Source organism: Trichoderma harzianum (assembly GCF_003025095.1).
Source record: "Trichoderma harzianum CBS 226.95 unplaced genomic scaffold M431scaffold_7, whole genome shotgun sequence".
In the NCBI taxonomy this organism is placed as follows: Eukaryota; Fungi; Ascomycota; class Sordariomycetes; order Hypocreales; family Hypocreaceae; genus Trichoderma; species Trichoderma harzianum.
Genome location: NW_020209255.1, coordinates 586,169 through 608,243, shown reverse-complemented (window position 1 = coordinate 608,243; position 22,075 = coordinate 586,169). Strand labels below are relative to the sequence as shown.

The 22,075-nt window shown below is 51.5% G+C and overlaps 7 protein-coding genes across 7 annotated transcripts; 4 read left to right on the top strand and 3 right to left on the bottom strand.

The window, feature by feature from the left end:
• Positions 1–97: 97 nt before the first annotated feature.
• On the bottom strand, positions 98–1,918 carry M431DRAFT_87467 (hypothetical protein; the record flags this gene model as incomplete). The annotated part of the gene is made up of 3 exons (XM_024923799.1): positions 98–776; positions 830–1,647; positions 1,778–1,918. 3 exons carry the CDS (start codon positions 1,916–1,918, stop codon positions 98–100), a joined length of 1,638 nt encoding a protein of 545 aa, XP_024773416.1.
• Positions 1,919–3,895: 1,977 nt separating this feature from the next.
• M431DRAFT_87742 (hypothetical protein) lies at positions 3,896–5,868 on the top strand (the record flags this gene model as incomplete). The annotated part of the gene is made up of 3 exons (XM_024923829.1): positions 3,896–4,469; positions 4,546–5,050; positions 5,169–5,868. 3 exons carry the CDS (start codon positions 3,896–3,898, stop codon positions 5,866–5,868), a joined length of 1,779 nt encoding a protein of 592 aa, XP_024773415.1.
• A 2,198-nt stretch (positions 5,869–8,066) lies between these two features.
• On the bottom strand, positions 8,067–10,080 carry M431DRAFT_87110 (hypothetical protein; the record flags this gene model as incomplete). Its single annotated transcript, XM_024923763.1, has 3 exons — positions 8,067–8,678; positions 8,762–9,857; positions 9,965–10,080. 3 exons carry the CDS (start codon positions 10,078–10,080, stop codon positions 8,067–8,069), a joined length of 1,824 nt encoding a protein of 607 aa, XP_024773414.1.
• A 1,954-nt stretch (positions 10,081–12,034) lies between these two features.
• On the top strand, positions 12,035–13,295 carry M431DRAFT_495698 (hypothetical protein; the record flags this gene model as incomplete). Its single annotated transcript, XM_024917397.1, has 4 exons — positions 12,035–12,050; positions 12,146–12,379; positions 12,512–12,766; positions 12,838–13,295. 4 exons carry the CDS (start codon positions 12,035–12,037, stop codon positions 13,293–13,295), a joined length of 963 nt encoding a protein of 320 aa, XP_024773413.1.
• Positions 13,296–13,698: 403 nt separating this feature from the next.
• On the bottom strand, positions 13,699–14,757 carry M431DRAFT_87223 (hypothetical protein; the record flags this gene model as incomplete). The annotated part of the gene is made up of 4 exons (XM_024923776.1): positions 13,699–13,841; positions 13,903–13,951; positions 14,016–14,338; positions 14,664–14,757. 4 exons carry the CDS (start codon positions 14,755–14,757, stop codon positions 13,699–13,701), a joined length of 609 nt encoding a protein of 202 aa, XP_024773412.1.
• Positions 14,758–16,328: 1,571 nt separating this feature from the next.
• Positions 16,329–17,694, top strand: M431DRAFT_87272 (hypothetical protein; the record flags this gene model as incomplete). The annotated part of the gene is made up of 3 exons (XM_024923780.1): positions 16,329–16,398; positions 16,510–17,590; positions 17,661–17,694. 3 exons carry the CDS (start codon positions 16,329–16,331, stop codon positions 17,692–17,694), a joined length of 1,185 nt encoding a protein of 394 aa, XP_024773411.1.
• Positions 17,695–19,041: 1,347 nt separating this feature from the next.
• On the top strand, positions 19,042–20,664 carry M431DRAFT_508810 (hypothetical protein). Its single transcript, XM_024919172.1, has 3 exons — positions 19,042–19,252; positions 19,334–19,504; positions 19,783–20,664. Exons 1-3 carry the CDS (start codon positions 19,148–19,150, stop codon positions 20,503–20,505), a joined length of 999 nt encoding a protein of 332 aa, XP_024773410.1. The 5' UTR covers positions 19,042–19,147; the 3' UTR covers positions 20,506–20,664.
• The last annotated feature ends 1,411 nt before the right edge of the window (positions 20,665–22,075 follow it).

The window sequence follows — 22,075 nt, the reverse complement described above, 5'->3', positions numbered from 1 at the left end:
GCCTCGCTTCAATCAACCCAGATACGCCGCAATATAGCTGCTTTCCTCAACAATTTCCATAGCCATATACCCATAAAAACAAAGTTAAATATCTCGATCAAACAGAATCCGTTCTGGTTTGGTCATGATTGAGAGTCTCTTGTGAATCCACAACCACGCCCAGCATCGGCTCAACCCGAACACCTCCCATTGACGATTCACCGTCCGACTCGTTTTCTGAAGACGCATTGCTCATCTTTCGCATGGCTTTCTCATCAACTGTGAAATCGCCACCGGCCTTGTCTAGATCCATGAATAGGCAGATGATCAGGGCCAACCCTGCGAGTCCAACCCCGATCCAGAAAACGCCCTTGTATTGATGCTTGAGATCCATCCCATTCAACACAAACTGTGCCTTGGCAACGTCCGCAATGGCCAGGAAGAATGCACCTCCGAGGAACAGCATGAGACTAATGAGTGCGCCTGCAAGCCCCTGGCGGTTCTTTGGCAGGCTAGTAGTTAGAAAGACGTTGCTTACAGTCCAGAGAACGTCGACACAGGCGGCTTCGCAAAGCATAGCCGGGAAAATCCATGCCCAATAACTCGGGTCATCAGGCATGATGGCAAACATGAGCACAGCAATGACTTTTGAGATGCCAGAAAGAACTATGAGCAGCTTGCCAGGAAGAAGGTGGAGGATCACACCGCTTGTGGTAGCCAAGACCAGGCCACCACCAGCCCAGGGCGCAAAATACACCGCGGTCAGTAGGGGTGATTTTTCCAGAATTGTTTCGATACTATATTCCCGATTAGTTAAAGTCATTATAGAAGAGTCACTCGCTGGACTTACTAAAAGTTTGCATAAAAGAGATAAATGCTGAAAACACCCCAAGTAATGAAGAGACACAGGAGCATTCTTTTCATACACTTGACGCGGAAAATATCCGCCGGGATAAGAGGTGCTTCGGCGACCCAGCCTTCAACATATACAGCTGCACCAAGGAAAATGAGGCCAAGAATAAGTGTCACCAGAATTCGAGGCGATGCCCATCCGTTGGGGGCGTTGGCGCTGTCGGTCAACGCATAAATGAGAAGCATCAAGCCAGGTACAGTCGTAAAAACACCCCACCAGTCCATTTTGACGTTCATCTTGCGTGCTTCTTCATAGTCACGAGGAGCAGTTAGGATTGTCCCTAAGGCAAAGACGGCAGATACAATGCCACCCAGCCAAAAGAACCATCTCCAGGATAGCAAATCTTGAGCCATGCCGCCAACAATAATGCCGCTAAAGAATCCCAGAGGTGCAAGAGCACCATAGAGACTGAAAACAATATTCTTCCTCGGGCCTGGTCTGTAAATTCGGCCAAGCAGGGAAATGCCGGCAGGAAGAAACGCCGCGGCCCCAAGGCCGAGCATGGCACGGCAGATGACGAGCATGATGAAGTTGCGAGTAAAGCCAGCAATGACGGACCATAAAACAGTCCACACCAGGCCTCCATTGAATAGCAGATACCCTCCATACATGTCTGCCAGCCTCCCCAGAGGAAACAGGAATGCGCCTGCGGTCAGGGTTAAGACGCTTGAGGGCCATGTTTGAGCTTGCAGAGGGATGTCGAGTGGCTCGATCAAATTAGGTAAAACCACCTGAAAACCGCTAATGACGAAATCCTAAGAAGTAACTAGTTAGTTTCTTGTTCTTGGAAACTGCGGCTAGGACGGATATGCATGTGCGGACACTCCGCCTCTTGAGGAATGTAACTGTCTTGCTTGCTGGCATATGTCAAGGAGAGAGACCCACCGCCATAGAAAGGGAGCCCAGGATGGAGATGACAAAGGCAACCTCCATCAGAGTGGAAGAAAAAACTTCAGGCCGCTGCCTGCCCAGCTTCTCAACGTCAATACCCTCAACATCGATGGTCTGAACAGACTCCCTGCGCATTTCTGTGACAAGGACGGCAGCATCTTGGACTTCAGTCTTGCTGTCTTGTTCCAACATCGCGGCTAGGCAAATGAATAGATGAAACGAAAAGAGAATGAACTCTTCACGAGAGATGCAGTCCAAACGATGGTTAAGGCGTTCGGGATAGAAAGCATCAGATCAAGAAAGCTTGATACCAGCCTCTCGGAATTTGACCAAGTGCCATCATGAACTCTTTTATATAATTTTCGTGTTTCTTAAGGACACGGGCCGCCGACAAAGAGAATTCTCACACCCTGATTCATTCTCTGCCAGATCATACGCCATTGCTATGCGCTACCGTCATCTGCCGGCAATCATCATGGTGTGAACAGTCTCACAGTGAGCATTCCGTTGTCGGTCTTCGTACTTTTTCTTACCGTTTCATGAGCCTTGAAACCCTCGTACCTCCATGGCGCCCTCCAGCCACAGCGGCAACAAACGCAAAACTTGTCTGAAGGTTTCCCATCTAGGGAAGTTCATTACAATAGTAGCTCGAGAGATCTGACAAGGGGTCCACACTATTTCACCCGGAATGAGAGCCGACTGAGAAGTTGATAGTGGCCACCGTTCAAACTGCCGCCCACGTTTTCTCTGCAGGGCTCTGATAATAGAGTCAGGACATGGATTTGATGTGTCATGGACCTCGTTCCAGAATCGATTCAAATTTGCGTGTGGTGGAGATGATAAGAGTTGGGCTACTGCAATCCCGGTAGTAGCAGCCCAACTGGGTCTGCAGAGTTAGTTTGTGAAGACATCGTGACCTACTTCGCAGGGGTAGTTTTGTTTTTTTGGCTCCACGAATGGAGTATGGGACTTGACCACCGGCTTTAAGCCGACTTGATTATGTCCACCTTCAATCTCCAGAAAATAAGATTGAAAGAGAAAAAGAAGTAGAAAATTTCTTCGTCATTGTTCTCTCACCTCTGCTCGGCTCACCGAAGATCGTTCCCTTACTTGACATGTCGTCTCCAGGTGAAGGAGAGAGAGTTTGCAGGGTATGTGCTCGCAAAGTGGTTAGACTTTGTGCATACGAGCAGCGCACTAAGCAACCACGTCTATTCCCGGAGTCAAAATGCCATACAATGGGTGATGGGACCGGGAGAGCGTGCGAAAAAGGCCCTAAGCCCCAATTGTGACAATGTTCGTCCATCGGAATCCCTCAATCCCAGCCCGCATCCGAGATTCAGGTACTCGCACTGCGCCATGGGTAAAGTGATTTCCGTATTAGGCGTCTGTGTGACCTCTGGATGGACAAGATCCGGCAGACCAGGTGAACAAGCTTCGGGACCTAGGACAAGGTGGCTTCCAATGCTTACCGGTTCTGCAGGTCCCGCCTAGCGGTCGCCGTGCATCGGACGCAAAGAATGTCAAGAGCTTTCCCATTTAGGCGCGCTTGCGACGTAACGAGAAAGCTTGTCTATTTCTGAGCGTCTAGACTGCGTATGGGGTGGTGGCGTGGGCTATGAAGCAGCTTCGGTTGGTAGGGGGGAGGGGTTGGATATTGGGGATTATGCTGCTAGATTATTGATAATCGATGGTGGGCCGCATGGCTTTGCCCGCTGGATAGCGACTGGCTGGCCAGCGTGCCACATCACGTCTGGTCGTTCTCAAGACTGGTTCTCCATGATGGAGCTTTTCAGGCATCATCTCTGGTAGTTTTGACGCTATCCTTCGACGCACGTGCGTTCTGAGCTTACCACCGAAAGGGGGAAGGAAAAAAACTTAGCAAAAGGTCCGAGATTCTCACCATGCTCATACTCCCAGAAGAGTGAAAGAGGCCCGCTCAGCGATCGACTCTCCGCCGCTGCTGTCGTATGCCGGCCTGGTTGCGCGTCACTAGAGCGTTGCTAGACCGACAAGACGCGAGAGACTGAGGCCGGCCATCCGCTGTGTATCAGAATCCCCTGGGGAAACACGCACAGTTTCCGTCACCGGACCGCACAAAGCTCGGCGTATATGCCAAGCAACAGCAAACCGTGTCACAACTGCCGCCGTCGACGACTGCGCTGCGACCGCTCGTGGCCGACGTGCCACAAATGTGCGGTCTCAGGGCAGGAGTGCCTTGGATACGGCAAAGTCTTCATCTGGACTCAGGGGATTGACGCTCAGGGGAATCTGAAGCCATCACCAAGCCGCAGGACGCCCCTTGGTGGTCCTCTCAGCTCTGGCTCTGCATCAACCTTCTCTTCAGCCGCCAACAGCTACTTCCCACCCTTTTCGGACCCAGTCTCTGGCCGTCGCCCCGATTCTGGCTCCGAGAATCAAGCACATGATGCATTGGTCAGGGAGCGCAGACCAGCCCCGGGCGGTGTCCGGCAGGCGTCTGGTCGTCGCCCCTCGCCGCCACTAAAAGGCAAGAGAGGCGATTCGACGATGTCGGCTGCACCGGAGCCAACGAAGGATGCAGCTTCAAGCCCAAACCAGGAGGCAGTGCTGGAGCATGGAAAGTGGAGGCCACCAGCACTTGGCAGCTTGACAGATCCTCTTTTTCAAGACCTTGATCGCAATTCAAGATACTACTTAGCACATTGTAAGAGACAGCCAAGTTCCGAAACAGCCAGGCTAGCTGGATGATTGTGCGGGGATTGTACTAACGGATTTGAAAGTTGCCGATCGCGTCTGCAAAGACTTGGTGGCTCGAGATGGGCCAGGAGCCAATCCTTTCAGAGATCTTATCCCGTTGACTAACAAGCATCCTCTTCTGCTTCAGGTTCTTGTTGCTACTTCAGCAATACACTGGTCCAACATATTTCGTCCCATTACTGCGATTCCAACAGGACTTAGTGACCCCGGAGGGTATCTCGCCCAGTTACGATCAAAAGACCTGGTTTCCAGGCAAGCCCTCATCGATGCCTTGACTGCGAAGCAAAAGGCCATGGGCCACTTGCAAGAAGTACTTGACTCCCTGGATCCTGGGGGAAGCGAAGTCGTCCTTGCTGCCATGCATTTTTTCATCAAATTTGATCTGATAGACTTGGAAAAGAGTGAGGGCAAGGGATGGAGAGCTCACTTGGAAGGTGCCAGTAGTATCCTTGCTTTGCTCGCTCCAGGAGGCAATGGAAGCGAACCAAACAGGATGCTGCGTGACTGTGTGGTGGCTGATTGTTTTATGTGAGTAATGACCACTTTTTGTCTCACCTTGGGGCTTGCCAAATAAAGAGATCGCAGCTTGTGTTTCTGTGTACTGGGTAATACAAAACTGACACCGCTTTGCTTCACTAACCCACAGATATCATATCTTAGGGTCAACGCTTGCGTCGGGCAGCCTCGCCACCAACATAGCACGGTATGCTTTCGAACTCCTGCCGGTCATGAAGCGTGTCGAAGTCAACAGCTATCTCTCGTGCCCGCCGGAGATCCTTCACATCATCTTGGTAGCCTCCAAACTCTCGTACGAGACACCCTGCACCGACTGGTCCCTGTCTGCCGCGGACGAGGCACTTACTCTAATCGACGAGGCTCTTGCCTTTGATATACCTGCATGGGCAGATAAACTGCGGCAGAATCCTCGAGTGCAAGACATTGAGAGCCGCATCCATATCGCCTCGGCTCATCGGTCTGCCGCATGCCTGTATATTCTACAGGCACTGCCCCTCGTGCGTGCCGTCCGCCCTGTAGACACCGAATTCCTGGTGGGCGACATCTTGGGACACTTGGGCCAGATTAGCGTGGACGATCCGTATTACAAGGCTACATCGTGGCCTACCTTTATTGCGGGAGCTGAAACTCGCGATGCAGAAAAGCGTACTTGGACGATGAAGCGTCTTCTGGGCATCTGGGAGACGTGCCCTTGGGGCTATCTGTTCACGGCCATAGAGCTGCTGAAGGCCGCCTGGGAGCTGCAAGATGCAAATCCAGGCTCTGATGAAGCCGGCGTCAACTGGCTGCAAGGCCTGAAGAGCATGGGAATTGATGCACTGATTGTGTAGACGGAAGATTTTCTGCTCCAGCTTGCGTCTTGCTACGGTACGTGTAGTCCTATGCCATTACCTAAGGCGGCTGCTTCCCATCTAGTGAAGTTGTGTTGGCACCTGCCATTTATTACAGCAGCCACCGCTCTCTCATACATGTATCATCTGTTCAATGTTCTTGCGTGTATTTTTTTTTTTCTTCTTCTTTCTTTCTATCTTTGCTTGATTAGTAGCGGAGTTTCTTGGAGCGAGTTTGAATCTTGGAGATGCTTGGCTTTGATACGCCGTAAAATAGCAGTAGCATATATAAATACTTTAGTAGTAATACAATCACTCCAGTCTTTGAAACACGACGAGACTCGAATATATCGCCTAATGCCCAAATAACATGGATTGACAACTAAGTGCCTGTAAATTCGGTGAAAGAAATCAATACATCCATAGCAGAATTCTACGGCAGTTTCCTGCCGGGCAGCACATCCCCAGGTCTCACATCTGACACAGAAGCACTTACAACGACTCAGCCAAATCATGTCTACGTTCCAATGCTTCCAAGCTATACTCGTATGATCAAGCTGAACCCCAAAAGATATTAAACCCATTGGTTGGACGCAGGGTTCGGCCGATGGCGCAGCACAGGCGGGAGCTACTGCACCTCGTCCCCTCCCGCCAGCGCTAAAACACGCCCTCAAATACGCCCCTAATCGCCCTAAAATCAGCTGCAGCTGCAACTAAACGCCCACCCCCAGGCTTCCAATTCCGTCCTAGAGAATTCCATGTTGAATGGACCTCCAGGCTTCAATGGAAGTTCTTGGCAGCAGTGCCGATCAGCGGCTCAGTTTACCTGCATGTGAAGAAAATTTCAAGGGTGTCATGCATTTCAGCCAGAAACACCCACCTATTCCCTTTGTAGGTCTCCCTCGACATCCTTTGCCGCTGCGAACCGATCGAGGCACGAGGCCTTATGTTTCATTTTGATACCTTGCTGATATTGCTATTTAATTGCCTGCATAAGGAAGGGAAATGGCACTATTGTGTCGGTGTGACATGTTAAGCATCTCTTGCATCACATCACAAATTTTACAGCTGCTTGACGCCGTCCGATATCGTTAGCCAATGACGTGAAAATATGTTGGGCTGTTGCTGGTTTGCTGCATGCATTTGGGCACGTGCGAGAATTTTGTCTCCGGATTGCATTAGCTTCTATTTACTATGTAAGTTACGATAATATGTGGTCAACCAGAGAGTACACTCGAGCCCGTCCCAAGTCCAGAAGCCGGCTACCCGTCCTTACCGAGTGGGAGTTTTGAATAGCAAATTGTGATACCTACTGTGATGGCGGTTACGCAGCGTACAATCTTAACACAGCCATAATGGTGAATACAGATGGAGAAGGAGTAGAGGAAAGAAAACGTGAATAATAAAGAGGTAAAGCTCGTGGTGTTGTGAGACAGGCGAACTTGTGGTATAGGCGAGCTTGTGTATAGTATCTCATAAGACACGGTCGAAATATGCCATTCCAGACGCGCGCCTGCGGTGAGCCTGATACTCTCTCATCTTCAAAAATAGCCACATGAAGCTGGATTGGACAAGAAATAACAGTCTCACGCATTGAAAACGAAGAGCACAGGTCATAGTATACCATCAAGCAAAGGAAATCTGGTGAGCCATAAATATTGTTCAGACAAGTGCTGTACTTCTCGTAGGGTTCAAGGGGATGAGTTGGGTCTATGGCTAAGCATCCAAGACCCGTTTTGTCTGGGCAAAGCAAATATCAGGAAAAATCATTTGAAAACTATTCACGCATACCTCGTGAATTCTAACAAAACGCCAGCCATGCATAAGGGCCCCTAGTAGTCGTGAGACTAAAAGAAATGACTGCCAGCGATATACCTGTCGCAGTAACTTTGACGCAAATTCCACATTGCCATGCGGACCTGAAATAACAAAGAGAATAAAAAACCGTATCATCTCAAGAGAAATGCGAAAAGAAAAAAGAGAAAAATAATCAAGGTGCACAAACACGCCAACTGGCCTCCATGACAGCAGCGTTGAAGGGGCCAGGTTCAGGGAGACGGCGTGAGGCTCAGAAGGCTGGAAAGGAGCCTGAATATAAGCAGCGAATCGAAGTTTGAGGGAAGGAAAATGACACCAAGGAAAATCACCAGCGGCGACTAGACGCGTGTTAGCCACTCAGGTTAATCCAACAAGGAAATCTATTCTTCTTGCCTGTATGCAGAATCCGCATTTCGTTGGCGGCGGCGTTGCATCTTAGGCAAAGTCACGCGATCCTGCCGTTGGTGGACACCAATGTCGTCGGGGGACCTCTGCTTAGCAGGTCGCCCCAGAAGCTCGGCTTCCAGTGAGTTCAAGTCGGATGATCGGCTAGAGACCGACGAATTCCTAGATTGTGGGCCTCGATGGCGCTCCTTTGACCGTGACCGAGATTCAGGCTCCAGTGGGGGCAGGACAGGTTCATCCTCTTCTTCCACAATTGGTGCGTCGTTGCCTTGGACTGCTGATCCGGTATCGTATTGCGCTTGTGCCTGGTTGTCATCTTCAGCGTCGTTTGGATCATGTGCAAGCGACGCTGCAGCTTTTGACTTCTTTGGTTGACGTTCGTCCTCTGACTCGTCATCTCTGCGCTTATGCTTTCCATTAAGATGAGGCGTGTCAATAGCCATACTGGGAGATGAGGCTTCGTCTTTTCGATGATGATGAGTGTTCTGAGAAAGTCCTCGTTCATCATCCCGTGCTGATTCTGCCTCATCATTGGATAGGACCGCCCGAGGAGGTTCACTTTCATTATTATCCGTAGACTCTCCAGACTATGAAGATACGTTACTTAGCAATCTAGTCTGGCGGCAACGCAAGATATTCAGAGCCATTATTAAAGAGCAGGTCTACATACCTCAGAATCTGCAGTTTCGGAATCCTCGTCAAGCTCACCAGAAGCCAGCTGGGGGAGCATGTCATCCTCGTGTTGATACGACTGCGCATTGTCTGATACCGGTATCTCGGTCGCAGCCGAGTCTTCAGGGAAGTCCTCTTTTGAGGCATCAGGTCCGAATTTTGCGTTCTTTTCAAGGTCCTCTATTGATGATAGTGGGCCAGTTTTGGCGATTTCCGCGGTAGTCGAGGCCGACGCTTTCTGGGAAGATCTAATAGCTGAGCTAGAGCGATTAGAACGATTACCACGGTTAGAACGGTTAGCCTTATTCTGCATCTTCTGTTGCGAAGAGCGATGACGGGACCCTTGATCCCGGCGTCTATTATCACGGTTTTTGTTTTGACGATCATGTTTCCGTCTGTTCCTATGATCTCGGTGAGGCTCTTGCTGCGTATGGACGCTTCTTGGGGGCTTCGGCGGAAGAGAATGATGAACGGGAGCGGGCTGGTTTAAACCAGAATGAGAACGAGAAACATGCGGCGGCTTGGGCGGAGGAGGAAAGTGTGCAGGCCCGCTCTGAGCAGGGTAAGGAACTGGGGGCAGTCCGTATGGTGGCTGCGAATAAGACTGAGTGTAAGTCGTCTGGGGCGGGTAACCAGGCGCGCTGGATGGCCCAGCAGGCGGGTATGAAGCATACGCCGCAGGATACGGTGCTGGTGGCTGTGGTGCTGGCGGCCCAGGAGGATGAGCTGCGTAACCCGCTGGGGCTGCAGGGGCTGCACCATAAGGCGGCTGATGATATTGCTGCGATGGATAGGTTGGACCATATCCAGTTGGGTAGTGCGCAGCAGGCTGGTAATGAGCATAAGGGCCCTGGAATTGAGGGTTCTGCTGAGGATATGGAGGTCCAGGCGGCAGTGGCGGATAAGGAGCTGTGCCATGGCTCAGAGACGAAGGGTGAGGCGGCGGCGGCGGAGGAGGAGGAGGTGGTGGTGCATATTTGGTGATGATGGGCCCCTTGTTCATCCTTTTTGGATTTCCTCCATGATGCTGCCGATGATTACCATGGCCAGCATTCGGAGCATTTGGAGCGTTCCTCCAAGCGTTGGCAAGGCCACTACAGAGTTGAATACGAGTTAGAAATACATCAGAAGAGACAAAAGAAAATGGGCAACATCACGGCTAGGCAAGCGAAGTTGAGCAAGAGAAAGGGCAGAGGCTTACGCAGGAGTCTTTCTTGTCGGCTCTGGACAAGCAACAACCCAGTGGCCTTTGGCGCCGCAGTTGTAGCACGGCGAGTCGTCAGAGGGGCCCGTGTGAGCATGCGCAGACTCAGCCATCTCTGTGACGATGAAGAACGACAAGTTTCAAGACAAGGAATGGATCGGGCTGTGAGGAAGAGAGTTGACGACGGCGCCGACGATGGTTGAGGGAGTTGATGGTTGGTGACTGGGCGATGATTTGAAACAAGGAAATGGGCGTTCTCACTTTTCCCCGTCAAGTGCCCTCGAAAAAAGAAAAGAGGGAAAAAAAAGTCCCCGTCACCTTGAACATCAACCACATCAGAATCGCCACATCACACAAGGCGCAAGTGAGGCATACCTTGCTGGGATAAGACGGCCTAGAAGCGATAACCCCCTTTACAAACTGAACCCCCTCCCCAGGCCGTTTCGAGATGGATGAAGCAATGTCTCATCCACCAGATGAGCAGTCCGGGGATCCTGGAGAAAAGAAAAGCAGAGAGAGTTCAGAAATGACGAGCCCTGGTCAGAGAAGCTGAGCCAGCGATTTGGTTGACTGGCAAACGGATGAGTGCAAGTCGCGTTGAATCAGCCGCCACGTGAGGCTGCGCACAGGCCACCAAGATGGCAACTGTCTCAGCTGGGCAGCCCCGAGTTTTAGCCGCAGTGATATCGGGAGAGCTGGAAATGGACGGAGAGAGAAGAGCTTTGGTTTGATCAGAGTCGGATATTCAAGTCTCGCAGGAGCTTGTGAGAAGGGCAGCAAAGCTGTGTATGAGAGGGTATATATTGAAGGTGTTGATGTTTGGCGAAGGAGGAAGAAGAGTAAACAAGCGTTGCCGAGTCGAGTTGAAACCCTTTGGGCTGAGTGCCTTCTGTGGCGGTGAACCTACACAAAAGTGGCTGAAAACTATAGTGCAGATGTGCCCTGGCAACTCGGTAGATTCATGCACCCATGAGGGGATTCAGCTTTGAAGTAAGGGCTTGGCTGCTGCGTGGATTGGTTAATTGTTATCGACGCCATTTGCTTCGATAGCAGATCTATTGACATGTGCAAGCACTTGCGTACCTAGTAGACAGCTGATAAACCTAGTAGCGGTCAAAACTCCGGAATCTCGTCGCCAGGGTATCGGCTAGGAGCTTGTGGCTTTTGTTTCTGCGTTACTCGAGATCCATCGACTCGCATCTCACAAATCGACAGTGCGACGAAACAGGCAGCCGGCGATGAATCGTCTTAGATTAGGCGAGAAACATGAAGAGGTGCTTGGCGGGGAAATGCTGATAAGAAATATATACCCGTAATAGAGCAAGTAAACTGCTGCTGAATGGTACCTAGTAGGTATGGTATTACCCATCACCCCTTACATGGCACTTAGTAGGTGTGATGCGTTGTCTCAGGTATGATGTCGGGTCTTTGGAGATTTGATTTCACACTCGGCGGCTGCCCACTGATACCTGCCCGGGGAGGTACTTCGAACTTGAGAGAGATCTCTTAGCAGCATCAAGTATCTCCCGATTTACGGAACCTGCAGCTGCTGCACGGATTAGCGCGCTGGCAGCGGAAGAAGCGCCAGTGTCGGTACTGTAGTGCCTGGTAGTGCACTGGACGGATGTACACTAGCAGTCCACCCTCCCGGGTCCAAGTGCTCCGAACAGCGCACCTGAGGTACATGTCTGGTACGTATTGGATGTGGATGGGCTGGATCACAGCGTCGATAATTTCTCAGCAGAAAAGCTAATTGCAGCTAGCGGATCCCCAGAAACCTGCATGCTGCGAACCAAGCTTCTTGCTTGTGGCCACATTCACATCACCATCACCATCGAGCTGCTTCATCTGCTGGTCTGGAGTGCCGTCCAGATCCGGGCTGTTGCAAGTGAGAAATAGGCGTCGGGCCTCGACCATGTTGGTGCATCCAGCCACGGCCCCTCCAAACACCATCGCCTGCAGACTCTTACCTGGATGATATCGTCAAGGGTGCAGCCCGTGTAACCGCCCGCTTCGTCATAAAATATCCCAGCCGAGAGAGGCATCTATGCTTCGTGAGGGAACGCTATGCCGTCGTTACCATGTGAGTTTGGCTGCTGTCTTCCTGTCGCATGTCCCTTGTGCAGCCTCTCTTCTCTGTGGTCATAACAGCAAGCCTAACAATACCATGGCATCCAGCCTCCGTCGATCTAGACGAGTGCATCTCGCGCCTCTACAAAAAGGAACTCCTGGCCGAGTCCGTCATCGAGGCAGTATGTGCCAAGACAAAGGAGCTCCTCATGCGCGAGAGCAACGTCGTCCACGTCAAGGCCCCAATCACCGTTGTCGGCGACATCCACGGCCAGTTCTACGACCTCATCGAGATATTCAGAATCGGGGGCTACTGCCCCGATACCAACTACCTGTTCCTAGGTCCGTCTCCTCCAGATTTATACATCTATATATGGGCATATTTTAGTGCCTGTGTATCTGCATGCGCATACTGTTGCATGCCGCCTCGCTCGTGGAATTTGTGGTGTTGACAGAGTCTTGAAATATCTGCAGGCGACTACGTTGATCGTGGCATGTTCAGCGTCGAGACGATATCGCTACTCGTTTGCTTAAAGCTCCGATACCCCGAACGCGTGCACCTAATCCGCGGTAACCACGAGTCGCGCGGCGTTACGCAGTCGTACGGATTCTACACCGAGTGCTCGCGCAAATATGGCAACGCCAACGTGTGGCACTACTTTACAGACATGTTCGATTTCTTGACCCTAAGTGTCGTCATCGACAACCAGATTTTCTGCGTCCACGGAGGTAGGTCCCTGGTTCAAAGCTGACAACCCCACCATGACCATAAATCCAAGTGCTCAACATTAATGCGACAGGTCTCTCGCCCTCTATACACTCCATCGACCAAATCAAAATCATAGATCGCTTCAGAGAAATCCCCCACGAAGGGCCCATGGCCGATCTCGTATGGTCCGATCCAGATCCCGACCGAGACGAATTCTCGCTTTCACCCCGCGGTGCGGGCTATACGTTTGGTGCGCAAGTCGTCAAAAAGTTCTTGGCGGTCAACAACATGTCACATATCCTCCGGGCCCACCAGCTCTGTCAGGAGGGCTTCCAAGTGCTCTACGACGACCGCCTAAGTACCGTATGGAGTGCGCCGAATTATTGTTACAGATGCGGCAACATGGCTAGTGTGCTCGAGGTCAATACGCAGGGCGAGAGGTTCTTCAACGTGTTCGCAGCGGCACCGGAGAATGACCAGCACAAGGATATGCAGCAGGGGATGGAGAAGACGGCGGACGGAAATTCGCTCCCCGATTACTTCTTATAACAGAACGAGAAAGACGTGCCAGAGTTGGATCGTATGGACGTCATCATGAACATGTATCAATCAATGTACAGTGCAACCAGTCGTACAGAGCTTTGTCATGATATAGAATTGCGGGCTATGCTAAAACATAAAGGCAATTGTTACAACATCCGCCCGTCTCATGTCGAGATGCTGCTTGCTTTGCTTGCTCAAAATGTATGCTATCCAATGTTTGTGTATGCTATCCAATAGTTGTGTGTGCTATCCAATGTTTGTGTGCATTAGGAAACCGCGGCTTCGCATCCTGCACGTGGAAGGTAATGTGTTTTTAATAATCAGATATCTTATGTCGTGAGATGGGGGAGGTAGGAGGGGCATGATTAAACGAATGAACAAAAAAAGGGAGTCCGCTTCCAACGCTTATTTAGTTGGTCTCTGGCCAATCCTTGACGATTTCGAATTTCCACTCGAACTCGAGGTGCTTCTTCTTATCGTCGTCGACGAAGCTGGAGATGGCGTCGTACTTGCCACGAAGGAGCATTCCAGATGGAGCCTCCTCCTCATGGACTGTGGGAGTTGTAAGTCAAAATGCTCATCTTCACATTTCACGTGACGGCGGAATACTTACACTTCTTGATGTAGGTGGGCTGGTTCTCAGTGTTGGGCGCATAACTTCCCTATAGGTCATTAGTGCTTTGATCTTGCAGCGGCCCAATGTGACAGCCGGTATGTTCTACTAACAATCATTTCTGAGTCCTTGGACACCTTAATTCCCTTTCTCTTAATGACCTGAACATAGTGCAGACCGCTTAGAATCTCGTGCTGGACCTTGAACTCGGCGCTCATGGTGAACTTGACGCCCTCCTTGATCATGAAAGGTTTGTCCTTGAGCGCATTCTCGCTTCCAGCTTTGGCGAGCTCGATTCTAACGGGAGGCCGGCCGGGCGAGTCCATGGTGAGTGCATGGATGATGCAGACTCGGGGGTCAGAGGGATCGGAGAGGTCCTTGCCACCGCCGAGGCCAAGGGACTGCTTGTATCGCTGGAGGGACTCGTCGCCGGCATCTGGGGTACAAGTGTCAGTTGGGTGACGACGGGACGACAACTGCAGTAGCGTGACAGCACGTGAAAGAAAGGAATGTGGACGGGCCAGATGTCAAGCAAAGACTCTAGATGGAAGCTTTAGAACGAGCTCTCGTCCATACACAAAGACCCAACAACAGATGTTGGTCGGAAAGGAGGCCCAAGCTTATCAAGTATATCCGTGTTGACGGATCTGTTTCAGTCGGCTTACACGACCAACATATACAACGCAACCAATCCAAAGCTCTACTTGCACACATCTCTGTCCGTGCTGCCCTAGGGAAAGCTTTAACCAACAGCTACATACCCATCTGGTTGTACTCGGCCAAGCTCTGCTTAGGCTGAGAGAGCTTGTAGCCCTGAGTCTCCTCGGGCATGGTATCATCATCGTGAGAAGCCATTATAACGTTCGGGGGGTCGAAAACCGGCCGGGAAAAGAGCAGACAAAGGGAAGAAGGCCCAGATGATGCTATTCACACTGCTGATGGATCGAAAGGAGAGATTTGGAAAACATAGCAGCCAAGTCGGTCAAGTGGTCAGAAGGCGGGATAGCAGAGCCATGGAGGGGCAGCGGGTTGCTGGTGGGGGTCGGGGCTATGGCGATGCATGATTGGATCAACGACATGGTCCTGGTAATCCGGTCCGGTCAGGGGTCGGGCCTCGTTGCTGAGTGTGCAAAGGGGTAAAATAGAACGGAGGGCACTAGAGACTAATACGGAGCAGACCTCCAAGCAGCATTGGATGGAACCCTGTAGTCTATCGACGGGATTCTGCTGGGTTGTCAAGTGATTTATTGCCAAGCACTAGCGCGGTACACCAAGGGTACGCTATTGCGCCGGTGAAATTAGGGGTACCGCAGTAACGGCCTGTGTTAGCAGCAGATTTTTTCTTTGGTGTTGTTTTGTTTTGTTGTTTTTTACGGTGCTCCGTATTTATCGGTAACCATGGAGGTAATGTGGCGGCAAGCCGGAGCTATTGCTGAGCGCTAGGGCCCGGCTGTCAGAGGTTAAAGCCTCCGTCCATTGAGTTGAGGGCCAAGTGCAGGGTACGAGTACTTCTGGGTGCTAAGAAATCGGGGATTCTGGTACTTGCAGTTGAGGAAACACCTGACCTTACGTTGGTACCAAGCTGCATGTACTCCGTACTCTACTGTACAATGCCGGCAGAATGCTACACTGCAGTTGAGCCGCCAATTGACCACATACAGCCAAGGCCAGTTTCCCATTAGCACTTGAACAGGGATCAATTGAATTCGGCAGCTGGCTGGGACCCTTTTAGCGGCAACGGCTGCGTCTGTTGGGCGCTCGAAGTCGACGCTACCGTGTTCTCAAAGAGGGACCACGGAACCAGACCCCTACAGGGCCCTACTCCTTCGGGGGGCTTGGGGGGGTCCTTCAGTTCCTCAGTTCCCCCCAAAAGCCAAAAGCGCAGAAGCAAGCGCAAAGTACCCGGCTAGCAAAAAAGTGGTACCATGTACATATGCCTCCGCAAAGACCAGGCCACATCAGGCGCTCCCAGCAATTTGCGCGACTCTTCGCCCACCATCGCGAGTGAATCTTTCTCTTCACCCTTTTTCATTTGCTAGCCCGCCGAAGCACAAGCACAATCTCCCTCCCAGGCCTCGTCTGCTGCGTTTCTCGTCAAGGCCCGTCGCCCAGGCGCTTCCCGGTCGAGACCGCATCATCCTGTCCGCTTTTTTCCGCGGTGCATTGGCCTTGTTTAAGCCCGACGCGCCGCCCATCGCCAGAAATTCGTTGTTTTTGCATGCGAAGCTCGTTCGTGCGCGAACCACAAAGACTCGCCGCCTCTGCGACCCAAACCGTCCGTTTCCGCGCGCCTAATTGTCTTGCGCCGCCTCTAGTCGCCTGTAAGGAGTTGCTTTTCGGTCTCGCCTGGCTCTATCGACACGCTTTGCGCTGCGACACATAAGCCTTATCTGTTTCCTTGCACGCCCCAAAGAGGAAATCACACAATGGCCCCCGCTGCAGGAAGATCGCTGCCGGCGAAGCGGAATCCGCTGCTCATCGACGATGTCCCTCCGTGTAAGTAAATTGCTTCTTCATCATTGATTCTTTTTAAGCGACTTGGTTACCTTTTTGCGCTCTGCACTGTCGCCAATGCGCCCGAATCACCACTGACGCGGAATGCTGCAGACTCGGAACTCGTGTCGCGCCGCCGTCTCGGCCAGACCAAGCTGACGCCCAAGATGGTGGGCAGCGATGAGGCCGAGGCCGGTGCCTTGGGCTTCTTCGACTACGCACATCTGCGCGCGCCCCTGCCCAAGGGCATCGTGTCTGGCATTTTCAAGTCCAGCCCCAACAGCTACTTTTTGATGCGCCGCAGCTTTGATGGCTACATCTCGGCAACGGGCATGTTCAAGGCCACCTTTCCCTACGCGGCTGCCGCGGAGGAGGAGGCAGAGCGTAAGTTCATCAAGGCTCAGCCCACCACAAGCCCCGAAGAGACGGCTGGCAACATCTGGATCCCCCCGGAAGCCGCCCTGGCCCTCGCCGAAGAGTACAACATTAGCATCTGGATCCAGGCCCTGCTGGATTCCGCAAAGATCTCCACCACCCAGCCGGCTGATGCCTCGCCCAAGACCATCACTGCGCCGCCCAAGTTCGATCGTCTCAAGGCGCCCACGCAATTGAGCCCGGCCACTACTCCGACGACCCGAACTCGCGGCCGTCGTTCGGCCAGCCCAACCAAGACCAGTGCCACCAGACGCACAACTGCGTCACCTCGTCGAAAGCGCAACACCAGATCCAAGGCCGAGGCTGTCGAGACCACACCGGCCCCGAGCGAGGTCGCGGAAGAGGCGGAGGAGTCCGCTTTGAAGTCAACCGACTTTGAGCCCGCCATTGCCAAGGCTGAGGTTAGCAGCAAGACAGATGCCCTCCCATTCACGGCGGGCCAGCCCCCGAGTCCTGAGCAGATTGCGGAGATGATGGCTACCGCCAAGGCTATGGTTGAGAAGGACAAGGAAGAGGCCGAGAAGGCAGAGGAGGAAGCCGCTGAAGAGGAGGAAGGGGCTCAGAACAAGCCCACCCCAAAGAGCACGCCAAAGAACAAGCGAAAGGCCACCGACACCGGCGAAGAGGATGACGAGGCTGCCGAAGGAGACAAGACTGAAGAGGCGCCGCGCTCAAAGAAGATCAAGACCGAAGTCGAAGTCCGCAAGGGCAGGATACAGAAGAGGGCATTGTTTGGCATTGGCGCGACAGTTGCAGTTGGGTACGTTGCTTTGTTTCCCTCCTCTCCCCATGCCCCTATTTTGCAGTTGCATATACTAACCGTTTCGCAGAGCACTTGTGCCGTGGCTTGCAAACTTCCTATAAATGATACAAAGAGGCCTGCAGCCGTATGTGTCGTGTGTTATGTTGCGTAAAATCTGACCTTGAAGGGAAAGTAACTGATCTTTTATGGCGGCTGAATGAGGATTGGGATGGCGCGGTTTTTGCTTTTATTATCCTTCCCCTTTGTCTTTCTGTCATTTTTAATCTGTGATTATCTTTTCTCTTTACAACTCAGGGAGGCGACGTTTTACCCTCCCAAAACCGAAACATATTTCTCGCCCTTATTTTTTTCTTCTCTCTCTCTTCTCTCTCTTTTCTCTTTTCTGCGTGTGCGAGATTTTCCCTCTTTCATTGGACATAGGACCTATTTTTTTAAACACCATCCCTGTTGCAAACTCGACGGGTTTACCAGAGTCCATTACGCGATGTGGCTGGTTTACGCGATGAGGTTTTGTGGCGGGGATGATAATCTTTTTTCAAGAAGGAGGAAGAAGAAGGGAAAGAAAGAAACATTGATGGCTTTTTCGCCATGGTCTGTCTCGGAGACGAGTGTTGGATGATTTTGGCTTTTTGTTTGTCAGAGTCTTGTCCATGAAGTGCTGTGGTTCACATGTATGGTGGAGTGGAGGGGGGGAATACCTGGAGTTATGGAGGGAGGGGAGGGAGATGGGACAATCTGAGCTGATGGGCAGTGTAATACAGAATTAAAACGTAATGAAAATCTCACATCAGGTATGGGTGGTGCCCGTATGTGACCGAGGCCTGCGTTACTCTGGCTGCTTTGAGATGAGGTCTGCAGTGCGCTGATACGAAGTTTAGCAGGTAATGGCCATGTCGTTCATTTATGATGGCTGAGGGAATCTCGGTAGCTGCCTGTGTTATTTATGAGTCGATGGGTTATCAGAGGAAGGATATCTTTCTGTAAGTTCCACGTCGAGTACCCAGCTCAACCCTAACGTATTCAAATGGAATCGCAATGTCCCATGATGATCTCCAAATCGGCCTATTTATTTATAGCCTTTGATGCTTATCGAAAATGTAATCTGCAAGGTTAATAATAAACAATTACATTTATAAATTCGTGTAAAGATACCTATCAATTAAAATGCCGTGCCATGGCCTCCTGTCCTCTGTCTAATCGCATCCAAGTGCTTCTTATTACGCCTCTTGTTCGACCAAGTGTAATAAGCTCTCTCCTCCGGTGTCGCCTCAATACTTACCGTCGACATCCGAGTAAGCGGCCGCACCACCCATCAGCCCAAGTAACACCCCGGTAGCCAATTCCCCCAGAAATGGCTGGCACCGGCAATGTGCGGCTTTCGCGGGGGAATGTATCCACCCCCACACGTCCTAGGTCGGATCTCCTCGGCCATTGAGCTTTACCTTTACCCTGCATAGCAGCCTCTCTTTCTCATTCTTTTTCTTCTTTCGCCCTTTTGTATTCCGTTTTTTGTGTAGGTATCGGCAGAAGATTGATTGCTTCCAATTGCCCAATATGAGAGTCGCGGCTACACGTCTGGGGAGCTTAGTGCAGAGGAGGGGGTTTGCGAGTACATCACGGAGGCTCGACAACTATGCCTTCATCGGTCTTGGCCAGATGGTGAGATTCATGCTTCCCAGCATTTTTTAAGCCTCATTTCATTTCACACGAGACGATTATATCTAACAATGGTTTTGACAGGGCTACCAAATGGCCAAGAACCTTCAGTCCAAGCTGAAGCCTACAGACAAGGTCTCCATCTTCGACGTCAACCCTACGGCCGTGGAGGGTCTTTCGGCAGAGATGAAGGCTGCGTCATCGGGGGCTGCTGTTGAGATTGCGGCGAGCGCGCATGACGCGTCTAAGACGGCTGTAAGTTTTGTTAATGACTGCTGATGATGTCCATTGCTACGTGCTTTGTCGTTGATGCCGAAGGGATCATCTTTGCTGCCCCGGCTATGATCGGGATTGAGCTTAGGTTGGAAGGGTGCACAGCTTTCATGATTCCCTTGATTGTTACAATTGAAACGCCAAATCCTGTGAAATAGCGTTCTTACTCTCTACTGTTACTTACCCGATGTTTCACCTTTTCGTTCATTTCGTGTATAAGTTTGGATGGGTGAACATATGCTGATATGGTTGACAAATAGGATACCGTCGTCACCTGCCTGCCAGAGCCACAGCACGTTCGCGGCGTCTACGAGTCCATCCTCACAGACTCACTTCCAAAGAAGGATCGCATCTTCATCGACTGCTCAACAATCGACCCGACAACATCACGGCAAGTCGCCAAATCCGTATCAGACGCCGGACAGGGCACCTTTGTCGATGCGCCCATGTCAGGCGGTGTTGTCGGCGCCACAGCAGGCACACTGACGTTTATGCTTGGCGCCGATGCCAGCATCCTCCCTCGCGTCGAGCCCACGCTGTTCCTGATGGGCCGCAAGGTGCTGCACTGCGGCGACCAAGGCGCCGGCCTATCTGCAAAGCTCGCCAACAATTACCTCCTAGCCCTCAACAACATTGCGACAGCCGAGGCCATGAACCTGGGCATCCGATGTGGCCTGGATCCCAAGACGCTTGCCAACGTGCTGAATGTGAGCACGGGCAGATGCTGGCCGAGCGAGATCAACAACCCCGTAAAGGGCGTCATCGAGACGGCACCTGCCAGCCGTGATTACCGTGGAGGATTTGGCATATCGCTCATGAGAAAGGATCTTCGGTTGGCTCTGGTTGCGGCCGAGTCGGCGCAGGCGAAGACGGAGTTGGGGACGTTGGCGTTTGACATGTATGACAAGGCGGCGCAGCGGGAGGATTGCAAAGACCGCGACTTTTCGGTCGTGTATAGATATCTTGGAGGGAAGGAGGAGTAGAAGAATAATAAATGAAATAGATTTACTCTTTTTGGTTCAAGGGAGCTGAGAATCTTGATAACCCTGCTGTTGATATTGGCCTGGACTGGAATGGAGTACTACTTGCCCTGCATTGTCTACCAACGGACAGATGACAGATCGGGTAAATACAAAGCGTTGATGATAAGGATAATTTGTCATTTATGAATCCACATCTGATTCAATTGATTCATCTTTTCGGCCGGATAGATGGCCCGGTCGGAGATGTCAGCTGTAGGGCTGCGTGAAAAGCAATTGCACATCTCACCAGCATGTGATGTGCAGATGCAATTTACTGTAAGAAGGGAGTTTTACTCCATATTTGATATTCACCAAAAAAGTGGTTAGAAGCGTAATATTGACGCCATAGACCTGAGTGCCTAAATCAAATGCTCAACTTGAAACCGCCCTACATACTCGTACAGTATCAACGTGGACGCCTAACAGCAAACCGACCCATTATTAAGCCGGACATTGCGTCCTTTGACATTCGTATCGTATTCCAAAGGATCAGCCTCATATACGCGTATAAGTGAAGTCTCGTCTCGGAAGCTGGCTGAGCCGCTCGCTTCTGCTGGCTTAGTCACACGCCTCAAGCTGCCATAGGTGGACTATTGAATTACGCCGAACCCGAACTCCTGCGGGCTTGGGAGCGCTAACGCGGCTTTACGACCTCGATTCGTTTGAAACACGCGTATTTCATTCTTTGCTTCCTTCTTGGCCTTTTTTTGCGGGCTGTGGATTCGTTGAGACGGGACGGGGTGGCGTCTTTGTTCGCCTCGGCGGGTGGCTGCTTTTTCGAGTGAGAGAGTTTGGCGCTGGGGATTCTTATTTGTCTGTTAACGAGGTGGGATTTTAGGCATCGAGACGGATGGAAGACAAGATGCTGACAGGAACGTGAAAGTCACACGGGCGGGCGTTTTTTGAGTCATCCTTTTGAGGAGATTAGCTTCGTTTATGCTTCACGTCTCGCGGGATTACGATATGATACTAATCTGCAGGCTCGGAGTTGGGATGGAGGGATGAGCTACCTAATCTGATCGCTATCTATCTCAGTGCCTGTTCGGAGTACGTGTACAAGATACGATACGATACTGCAGCCAGGCCAGGGGTGGAAGAGGAACCAGCAAACCACATAGCGATATTTTATCTGAATAAGGTTGTCCAGCCGCCTTGCTCGGATGAGGCAACGCTGCCATGTGGGCTGGGGGCCTGGGAAAAGAAACGAACATCGATACGAAAAAGAGGATCCCCGCGAGCAAGGGGGGGTGGGACAAACCAAACGGGCGAATTGTACGGCGTTGCTCGACACCTTTTCTTGCCTTTTTCATTTTCCCGCTGTTTTTCTAGCGCCAGGCTGACGACGGAATGTTAGAACAAGGGGACGAAGGATGGATGGATGCCAAGGATTGGACCTTAGTGGATGGGGTTCGCTTGGTTGGGATTTCGGGTTTTGCTCAAACTCCATGTTTAGAATGCGTGAGTTTGCATAATCCGTAAATATTGGCTCCCCCAGCCTGTTTCCCCTTCTTTTTTCTTTTTTCCCTTTCAA

Coding starts and splice junctions, on each gene's coding strand:
- M431DRAFT_508810 (XM_024919172.1), top strand. CDS start 19,148: ATGAGAGTCGCGGCTACACGTCTGGGGAGCTTAGTGCAGAGGAGGGGG. Junction 19,253..19,333: donor TCATCGGTCTTGGCCAGATG/GTGAGATTCATG, acceptor TGGTTTTGACAG/GGCTACCAAATGGCCAAGAA. Junction 19,505..19,782: donor ATGACGCGTCTAAGACGGCT/GTAAGTTTTGTT, acceptor GTTGACAAATAG/GATACCGTCGTCACCTGCCT.